At 35.9% G+C, this 10,836-nt stretch overlaps 1 protein-coding gene across 2 annotated transcripts; it reads right to left on the minus strand.

Moving 5' to 3' along the window:
- Window positions 1-688: 688 nt before the first annotated feature.
- LOC131770952 (tRNA (adenine(58)-N(1))-methyltransferase non-catalytic subunit TRM6-like) lies at window positions 689-10,769 on the minus strand. 2 transcript variants are annotated; one of them, XM_059086674.2, is made up of 13 exons: window positions 10,620-10,769; window positions 8,466-8,614; window positions 7,832-7,929; window positions 7,582-7,673; window positions 7,417-7,500; window positions 6,500-6,624; window positions 5,783-5,828; window positions 4,869-4,963; window positions 3,585-3,730; window positions 3,271-3,350; window positions 2,487-2,589; window positions 2,159-2,245; window positions 689-1,349 (listed from the first exon to the last, which is right to left on the minus strand). In XM_059086674.2, exons 1-13 carry the CDS (start codon window positions 10,691-10,693, stop codon window positions 1,206-1,208), a joined length of 1,323 nt encoding a protein of 440 aa, XP_058942657.2. In that variant the 5' UTR covers window positions 10,694-10,769; the 3' UTR covers window positions 689-1,205. The 2 variants fall into 2 exon arrangements, with proteins under 2 accessions (XP_058942657.2, XP_058942656.2); XM_059086673.2 differs by having other exon boundaries at window positions 7,832-7,932.
- Window positions 10,770-10,836: the final 67 nt, after the last annotated feature.

Below are 10,836 nucleotides of genomic sequence, written 5' to 3' on the forward strand. Positions count from 1 at the left end.
GAATGATACTAAGGGAGCTTACGTAAGCTATAGCTATTTTACAGCGGAAAACCATGTCACAAGTAATTTAGTGTTAACATCTTGAGTTAAAAACGTAAATTGGCCACCATAAAGAGCTTCAAAGTTGACGTTTAATCGCTCTAACGAAGGGCTAACGCTCGAAACGTCAGCCTTTCAACTCTTTACGGTGGCCAATTTACGTTTTCACTCAGTCGCTTACACTAAATTACTCTGTTATACTCTCCCACCTACGCAGTACCAGTTTCTTTAGAAACGTACCCCCTTTATTCATGTCACAAGTAAGCGTGCTAATTGTTTGATAAGAGTAAATCAGTTGTGGGCATGATAAAATTGAAATTCTAACCCATTGGGGTCATGCGTTGGTAGGCGGGGGTAAGAAAAAAAAATCGAATATTCGGCTCAAAGATAATTGGATTGAGGAAACTAAAACCTGATATCCATTCAGTTAACCAGACAGTTTCGTGACAGTTTCTATCTAATAACTGAATCCCAATTATTCTAGACAAGATGAAAAGATGACAAGGAAACCACAGATTAACACGAGTAAGGGGTTTAGAGGTATGCTCCCCCGGGAAAATTTGACATCTAGAACTTCGAAAACTTCCAGCACTCTAGGAATCAAAGAGTGCTCATAGGCTAAACAGATGGCGTTAGGCGACAATAGACCGCCGGTAACTGGCCTTTATTAAAAACCCCAAAAGAACAAGACTAAATTTTTAAAGATTCACACAGAACTCACAACTGTAAAAGCAAAGAACGGTATCTAATAGATCAACAGAGGGTAAATTATGAACCTCACTCATCGAATTCAGGAAGTGGTTTTGATTTGTCTCGAGGGCGTTTTATTTCACGCTCATAAAAAATGAATGAAATCTTTTTTCATTGAGCAAGAAATTCACACACTCAACACTTTCGACGTCATTCATCTGAGAGATATGTACAACGCTTGTCTTATAGAAACCTACAAGTAGCTTAATACCAGCGAGTTATGTAAAGATCAGTGGTAGAGCCTTAGAACGCGAAATTCTTACAACGGTCTGGGGTTTAAATTCTCGCAAGGGGAACTCCTATTTTATCTCTGCTTCATGCGTGCGACAAGACGAATAACAAATCATTGTCTTTTAAATAATTAACGTTGGCAAAAAAATTGACGTAATTAACAGTCAATTCAATATTATTTCTAGTCAACCACATTCGTCAAGTTTAGGTTTCTTGGCTTGTTGTAGTGTCTCTGTGGTGGGTGTGTCTGGTTCGACTGTTATCCCGGACAGAAGATACCCTCCTGTACCATTCATGTTGATTTCCGGGTGTGTGCGGGCAGGGAGAACCTGGGGAGAGAAATTAAGATAAGTTATTTGGCGGTTCATTAATGTTGATGATACAACTGCTTTTGACGTCTTTAAATGACAGCTTTTAGTGATGTACAAAAATCAAAGAATGGAGAAAATGAACACGGATTGCATGTAATAGTCTTAAAAGAATTGGAACTGAATTTAATTTAATTTCTTGAGACACAATCCGTGTCATTAGAGACTGGATCATTGGATAATGCAATTCTAGAGTTTTCGTTAGCTTTGTCATCATGGGTAATGAGCCATCACATCACGCGCGCGCATGAAGGCGAGTTAAACCAGAAGTGGTTTTGTAAATTGTAACATTCCTTTTTTTCGTACAAAATAAGTTGGGAATATTTATCTATATTTTGGGGCGTCTCCAAGAAATATTAATTCCACTCGCGCTTGTTGCATATGAGATGCTAGATAGCCAACGAGGCCCATAGGGCGCGCTCGTGGAATATTTTTCTAATATTGAAAGAATTTTGTGAGAGCATTGTTATTGACACAGAAGCACGTGGAAAATCATTTGAGTGAGGAAGGCAAATGTCACAAATTTAAAAGCTGAATCAAACTTTGGTTATTTGCAAAGGATTGCATTTGTTAATTCCTGTGAGCGCTCGTTATGATCGGATAAAAACGCATTTTATCCCACTGTGGCTCAGAATAAGTGGACAATAAGCTTCGTATCCCCTGATGCACCCTCGAACTAAGTGAACTACAGTCTTGTTCCGTTGTGACAGATTTTCGCCTATTTTTTTGCAGGAAAGTTCGTTTGCCACAACACACACAAGCTCTCTTACCTGATAATGTCGCCACCATGTTTCAGACAGATGAATATTAATAGCTGTACCTTTCTCCCTCAAATTTACATAACACTCCATCAAAGGCTGAAATGAACACAGCAAAATTTTTTAAGTGATCACATCGACGCTAGAATAACACCATCTTCTCTTGTTGTGAACAAACTGCCTTAACGAGGAATCTCTAGAAAAGCATTTTTCCTTTTTCCAATTTGTCCACCTCCGTTCACAATACAAATCCGCTCCCTAATACTTCCCAGATTGTGCACGACTCCGGGAAAAATATCCGCTAGTATAAGGCTGGTGTTAGATAAAGCAAGAACCTTACCTCTTTGTACTGACAATAAACCACAAAGGGTCTGGATGGGGCAAGACGAGGAATGAGAGACATTACAATGGGGCTAGGCTGAAAACGGCTCACGACAACCAAACTAAAAGAATATAGAAATAAAAATTTAAAGTTAAAGAGTTGACCAGGAAAGACTGAGGGGGGAGGGGGTTTGGAAAGGGGAAGGGGGATGCTCAGAATACTCTTCCCTGAGATTCAGGCCCTAACTTTTACATCCCTCACAGCTTGAAAAGGCACCCCACCCAAATGTATACCTTATTAACTCTATTAAGCGCTGCAGAAGGAGGCAAACTTTCGAACAAACACCGCACCCAAACGAAAAATTCTACCCTGTTCCAGGCGTTCAGTTAATAAAACCGAGCACGACAATGATTAACGCGATAAGCCAGGTAACGGGAGGCGTGGATCGGATCGCATTATCCGACCCAAGCCTCGCCCGTTTTCTTACTCCTCCGCAGCTATCGCTCCGTTTACTAATTAGACGCCTGGAACAGGTTAGAACCTGAAGGAAGCTTAATTTATTCACTGACTCTGGGTAGAAGCAATGAGTACAAGCAAGGTACAACTTAGTAATATTCAAACCTCTTGGAAAATACTTTTAATCACGAAAGTGAGTTTCATTCCTGGAGTGAACGCCGCATCGGAAACGCTAAAAAGATTTAAGACGCCGCGGCGTTTATCAATAAATACCACGGTAACCTATTGAAGGCCAGAAGTACCCTCCTCCAGCAGTTACACCATATGTGACAAACTAACATTTTACCTGTCTAAATTTCCACGTTCTAATTCTTCTCGAGCTCTTGCTTCCTCAATTTTTCTGCACAATCTCCGCGCAGATTTTTCCTGAGGAAAAGTTGATATTTACCTTTAAATCATACACTAAAACAGTGGATAACGTCGAAGGCGCGCTCTGATTGACCCTGTACTGTTCACTTCCGAGCAACCCGCAAGGAATTTGTGCCCGTTCTGATTGGTTATATATATATAATCTTGTGATTATATATATAATTCAATTCTGGCTGAACGACACTCAGTCGAAAAAGCACTCTAAACAAGAAGTTCACCACTTCATCACACCTCCTCGCTCATGGAGTTTCCACCTTCTAGTTCCTCCTGATCCTTTCCTGAGTTGTCGCCATTTTCCGAGAGCTCACTTGCAGTTTCTTGATCCCGAACTGTGGAACTATTTGCCTCAGTAATTGATGCTGATCTCTCTTCAGCACCTAACGAGTAACAAGCACTGTAGTAAGTGATATTTTCAATATTTAATCATATTACTTCTCCAAACCCTTATTCACATGTCTCTTCGCTACGTCATCCAGCAAGCAAATGAAAAGAAAGAGCTTAATCATCACCTGGAAAGTATTACAATGACATGGCACCACTTGACTTATTCACAGGGAAATTGTTAGACAATTAGACAAAGAAATGTTCAAACTTCATTTATGGGCAAGCTTTCCTAACATCATTTGACAAAGTTCATCTTCATTTCCCAAACTTAAGGAAACTGCTTACTTTCCTTGAAAAGAAAAAGGTCTTACCATGACTCAGGACCCAGAATATCTCAATTGCTTACTCAAGTTTTGTCATTATCAGACTGAAAAAGTCTTTCACTTCAATTAAGCTACAGTTGGACACAGTCTTGAGCTTAACTATTTGACTCTCACTACAACACCTGATGCTCCCATTCTGGTTAAAAGACAGTTTATCTACACCGCACCACATCAAAATCACAAAGTGAACCAACTCTGAATTATTAACTTAACATAGATAGAGAAATTTTCAACTGAGTTTTGAAAAAAAGAAAGCAAAGTAATCGCAACTACCCATCAGAAAAAAAGGATAACATAATTAAAGTAAAACCAAAGCAATCCAGGATCAGTTTCAATACTCAGTTGAAAACTGCTCTAAACGCATGAAAATTAAATATTTCTTGTGTGCTTCACATGACTTTATGCTCTTACTTTCATTGTTCTCAGTAACATAACAACCTTCTGTCTGTAACATCTTACAATTACATGTCCTATTTGACACCTTACACATGTTACAACACTATGGACCAGTTATTCACATGACGTCTCACTTCAACCACAATTTTACACAATCAGTAGGCCAGACTTTCTCTACAAGGGGGTTGATTTCATTGAGAAAATATCCTTCCACTGTTAGCTTACAGCCCTCCTGACGCTGTTCACAAAAGTAAAAGTTCAGATAAAAGGTTCACCTAAATTGAGTGAAACAACGGTTAAACTTTATTTAAATAATCAGACCTTTGAGTTTGACTTATGGTGAGAAATACTACAGTTTTATGATGCTATTCACACTCCAGTAGTATCACATTACTGCAAGTTGAATGTTTACCTTTGCTTTGGCCCAGTGTTGTTACTTTATCCATTGCAAATCCACTCAAACATCCCAAAAAATGCTTAGGAAAGTTGAAATAATCTAGTGCCTGTCTAAAAAAGAAAAATATTTTATAACAAATAACTACAGGAAATGGATAAATACCATTCCGACAAGTTTTTATTTTCTAATTTTTATTTTGTGACCTGACCTTGTATATTTTTAAGTATTACTATACTGTACATAAATTTCTAGATTAGTTTGTAACTTTTATTTGCCAATGAACCTCATTTTATTGACTTGTACTGAATTCAAATACCATAGGGTGATTTTACAAATTATTTCCTTTATTATTTCACTTTTTATTAGTTAATTGTAGGTCCACATCAGCCTCATGGCTGCCACTTTTGCAACCTGCATCACAAAATAAAATGATTGATTGATTGCCTGTGTTACTCCCAATACTATGAAACTGTACACAAAATCACACTACATTTGTTTCACTGTGCATTTGGTAAAAAACAAGTCAGTAGATCAGGCATGAGTATTTTGGTTTGTTTGGTATAAATTATCTAAATTTGTTATGATGAGTAAAAAACAAGAAAAAGGTTTTTTTTCTAGGTGGTTTTTCAAAATGCAGAGAAAACTGAGTTTTGAAATGCAGCTTTCCCTTAACTTAAGAAACATAATTATGAACAGTCTATGGGCAATAAAATTAATCAAATACCAAACACCTTTCTTAGCAATTCTTTTCCTATAAGAGAACCAAAAAAAGCTATGGTTCTCTGTTTTTTTTTATTTTTGTGGGTTTGTTTTGAAAATTAAGGGCAGATAGACAGCAATCTTTGCAGAATCTTTCTGTGTGCACTTCCAGATGTCACCAGGATATTTTTGTTCATATTTTTTCTAAGTCTTTAAAAATGAGTTTTTACCTTCCTGGAAAATCACCAGAATAAATCTGAACAAGACTTCCATGGCCTGTTCATAAGAAAAGATAAAAGTTGTGGATGTCACTATGATCACAATACATGAGATGTATGAACCTTTTATCCTCTAGAAGTGCAAAGATTCTAATTCCTCCAGAATCAAACATTGAGGCAATGAGAATAAAAGAAAAGACCACCCATTCAAGAAACTCTTGATTAAAACAAACCCTCTTTGTCAGTACCATTGAAAATGTATAGAGAACAGTATGGAGAATATGCATATTGATGTTAAGGTGTAAAGATTAAATCCTGAAGTGAAAAGCTTTTTCAAAATACAGTCATAGCTATTCATGATGGCCACTCTTAAGGACAGAAGGAAGTGGTTGTTATGGAGAGGAAATGATATTTACACAATGCATGTTTGTGTTATTTTGAAGATTAGACATGTATCTGGTAGATATGCTTACTTAAGACAATAAATACAGTAGTAAAGCAATCAAATTCTATCAATAACAGGGAAACCAGAAATTGATGCTTGGAGAAAATTTCCAACAAAACAAACAAGAAAAGTACAGTGTAAGTATTGACAACAAAAGTTTCTCTTAATTTAAACATAGTGTTTCCTTGAGTATGTAGTCTTTGCCCAGACAAAACAGGTTGCCAGGTTCTAAGAAGATGGCCATCTTAAAGAGACAGACGTATTTACAAATGTGTTATACTTACCCCCCATTCTCTCCAGTAGAGCTCCTGCCACCATCCCTTGACAACTTTCTGTCACCATAATACGACAGTGTGCTCTTACATTTGACAGTGTTAGAATCTGAGACAGTGAGTCAAGTCTGAGGTCACTAGAGGAAACATTAAATATATCCCTGATGAATGCAAACTTGAATAAATGACACAGAACTCTAAACATTTCAATGACTGTCTATTGGGCTTATCCCTATACATTTGATGTTTATTGTAGATAAGAGCCCTGGTTTGCATGTGATCTGACTGGCATTTGGTAGTTATACTTTATCACAGGGAATGCAACCCACTTACTCAAGGTCATACTTTTGGTTGTCAGGTAAAAAAAATACCATTATTCAACAAACATTCATTCATATATTCAGACACAGTTGAACCTGCTTTAATTTTCCTTTGGTGTCCTACAAATTTATAGAAAAAAGAATTTGTACAAAAATATACAATTTTACTTTAAAAAAATTTTTTTTTGATAAGGGGGACTTCCTAAAACTTGTGACTCCTTAGAGCTTGCATTTCTTAAATTACACATCAAAATAATATTTAGTAATCATTATCTTCCATCAGTAGTTTCTCAAATTTAATTATTTCAATCTTTTAGATGCATTTTTGTGACACCCTAAGCAAAATTTTCCTTTCTTTTGATGGTTAGCCTAATAGTTTAAAACAAGTTTTGTTCAAAGTGATTTTAAACAAGTTTAATTCTATTTTCCTTTGTTTAAATCAACCAGTTTGAAATCATTCTAACCTGAACTCCATTTTGCCCTAAAAAATACATTTGAAACATACTTGTGTAGAGCCCACAAATTTTAGCGAACAGAATTTTAATGGATGTTTTCAATTAATCAAAAGCTGAGCTCTCTATATTTCTTAAATGAAATAACCAAACTCACCATATTTTTGAAGCTCCTCTGCAATAGTACATTTGTGCTATGAGATCAGTGGTAGGCCTCAGTATTGAAAATCTCACAAAATGCCTGGAAAATAGTAAATTTTCTGCATTAACTTTCACTGCACATACATTTAAATGACAAATACATCAGCTAGCCAAATCATACTTTTTCATTTTCTTGTTCTTGTACTTTGCTTTAGAAAACTGTGTCCTCTCGTTATATGTTGTACTGTTCTCTACCAGATGTTCAACAATGTCCTGAAACCAACCAAAACAAGACAAATGATGTTCATTACTTGACCTGTTAAATACCCAAAAACAAAGCTGTCTGTCACTGTACTGTTGTAGATTCCTTTCCTAAAAATTATGTTTACATTGTATTTGTATAGGTTACATGTCTATCACACTAAACTGACCTTGCCACTAACTCCTTGTGCTTTGAGATTCATTATTTCATCTCTGGACAACTTCTGTGAAGTGCCATCATTTTGTAGGAAGCGATTACTTTTATCATCTGCTACAAGAAACAATTCATGACTTATGAATAAATTTTTTTTAATTGCTTTTGGTAAAGACAGCGTAATACAAACCCACTCATGTCTTTCATAAATCAAACAACGAAAAAAATGATGGTATTTTATCACAGTCAGACCTGTATTAAGCTGCTCCATATAAAGCAAACATCTTGTGTTAGGCAGTTAATTTTCAAAGTCCTGACAAGGACTTTAAGTTTCACTTCTATCAAGCAGTCACCTCCATTAAGTGCCAATGGCCTGTTAGTATTGTCCTCCTGCCGTATTGACTGGTTTTGACCACTCAAGTATAACTAAGGTTAATGATTCATTCAAGTGAAATTTCATCCAAGTTTAGATGTTAGTAGTATTCTTGACATTGTACATGAAGTGGTCAATTATGTCATAGAATGGCATTATTTTAGTTTTTTTAATAACACTCCTATGCAGTGGAACCTGTCACCCCACAATTTCCTGTAGGCGACTGCTAAATACAGGTTCCACTCAATTTTTCTACTGTAAAGTAATCCTCACTTACCAACATCATCCTTTGCTGCAAGAAGTTCGTCAACATCCTCTGTTAAATCTAATCTGTTCAGCTTGCCCCCTTTTACCTCAAATAATGATCCCAGAGGTAAACCAATTGCATTATCCAAAGTAAAGTGTAACTTATCAAAAGCCTCCTTCCTAGTGTAGTAACAGAAAGATTCATTTAATCAGTAACATAAAATATGAACTCCATGTATCTTTAACACAATAATCTGTTACCATTTTGTTTTAACCATATTTTTCAAATTGGTAATCACATTCATCATTACTTGACAGGAAACTGGGAAAGTTCTACCATTCTCACCATTGTGGGACTGATGTTAAAAAGTTCTCAAGGACCAAATATATGGAACTCTTGACCCAATTCCATTAATAATGGTAATTGAACAGAGTGGAGTGCAATTTGGGCTAAAATCATATGCATGATCTCAAAATCAAATGAGTGCGCAGCACGAGTTCAATTTGAAATCACAAGTATGATCTAAGACCAAAATTGCACGACATGAGGTTCAATTACCACTTTATTACATCCATTTTGAAATCGCCCAAATACAGGAATTGGTCAGTTCAAATATTTTATTGATGCAGTACCAAACTGTTCTGAAATTAAATTCATCCATTTTTTGGGGTGGAAAAAGTAAGAGTTGGCAAACTGTCAACAAAAGTTGCAAAATTTGCCACATGATACTCTTTGTCTTTAATTTTTCTGCAATTTGATCGGTTACTTTGAACAAGCCTTCAAATCTGATTGGCTCTTTTGTTTTTAGTGTAGCCTCATGTTTCCTCATTGGCTGGGAAAAAGATGCGATTTAAAGGAAAAAATGGTGCAATTTGTGAATAAATCGCATCACTTAGAGCCAATCAGATTACAGGGACCACCAGTGATTTCAAAATGGGTGTAATAAAAGCTGATATATGTTTTTAAACTTAAAACAACTCACAAAGATATTTCTATATAAAAAACACACCATTATACTTTTTGTTTCAACATGTACTAAGCAAACAACGCTTCTTTTCTGAATTATTAAATCTACTAAGACTTGGGAAGACTTCAAATCAAAGCTCTATGCTCCTTAGAGCTCTCTTTTCCTCAATGTCTTCGCATTAACTGCATTGTTATATGATAACACACACACAAAAACAGTTGTGTAAAAAGTATTCTGTCACTTTCTTTAAATTTTTTTAAGCCTTAATATAATTTATTTTCTTTTACAATTTATTTAATATGTATATTATGTTATTATGTGTGATAATCTCTCAGAGCTATGAACTGTGTGCTTTTCTTGTATAAATATTTCATAAATTGAATTATTTGACCCTTCCAGCCCTATTAACATGGTAATGTTGTTTTCCACTTCTCTTGCTTTCTTTTTTATGAGTGCATTTGTGCTATCTTGCTGACCTGTAATTTATTTTCATTTGATGCTAATGCAAACTGGCATCCCCTATTATTCCAGGTAGCCATTAATCTTACTTTATTTTCATATTTTTTGCAATAAGTTAATCAGGCAACAGAGAGTACAAACAAAAACTATTTCAGTTGTTATTGTTTTGCATCATCTGATCAAATTGAGATAAAGAAAAGAACATACTGTACGCTAGTTGAGGAAAAAGAGCAATATGAAGAAAACCTTAGGCAATTTCTTTAATGTATATAGGTAGTACTTGTATGAGAGTCAATAAACTGATTACTCTTTCATGCTAAATTTTGATGATTTTGTTGCAATAATACATGTAAGTGTAAGCCATTCTGCAGAGTGTAGCTGTGCAGGTATCATCATCAAGATTCAAACTGCACATTTCAGAATCAATAGTGTGGCACTGATCAAACTAAAGCTAAAGGGGCATTTGACTGTCATCTGTGCCCAAAGGGTGGGTAATTTTAACCTTTCCTTCCCGGAAGTGGGGAATTTGAACCAGAAGTGTCAATTCTTTACAGCGGAGCACACGTTTTATCGTTTAACGATGATGAGTTCACTTTTGTGATTGAATAGCTCAGAAGAAAAGTTCTACGAGATCTAGGTTTTAAAACTTGGATAGTTAACTCATTGCCGATCAATGAGTAGAAAGTGAAAGGTTTTGTTTCCACGTGCTTCAACAATGGTTTTGGATGAAATTAGATTATCATCCTTGACATCCCTACCTTCCCTTGCGAATTCTCACAGCTTTTGTGACATTCTCCTTCTTTAAAATCACATAATCCCCTTCATTTATCATCTTCGGTGGGGAACGGGTGGCAAATATTCACCGAAACATAGTTCACTACAAATCATTTAGCAGGCAGCCATCTTGATTTATTATTTTCTGCATATAACATTGCATGTACATCACATTGTAGCGTCCTTCAAAATGACACGGCT

This window comes from Pocillopora verrucosa, chromosome 7, assembly GCF_036669915.1.
Source record: "Pocillopora verrucosa isolate sample1 chromosome 7, ASM3666991v2, whole genome shotgun sequence".
NCBI classification, from domain to species: domain Eukaryota; kingdom Metazoa; phylum Cnidaria; class Anthozoa; order Scleractinia; family Pocilloporidae; genus Pocillopora; species Pocillopora verrucosa.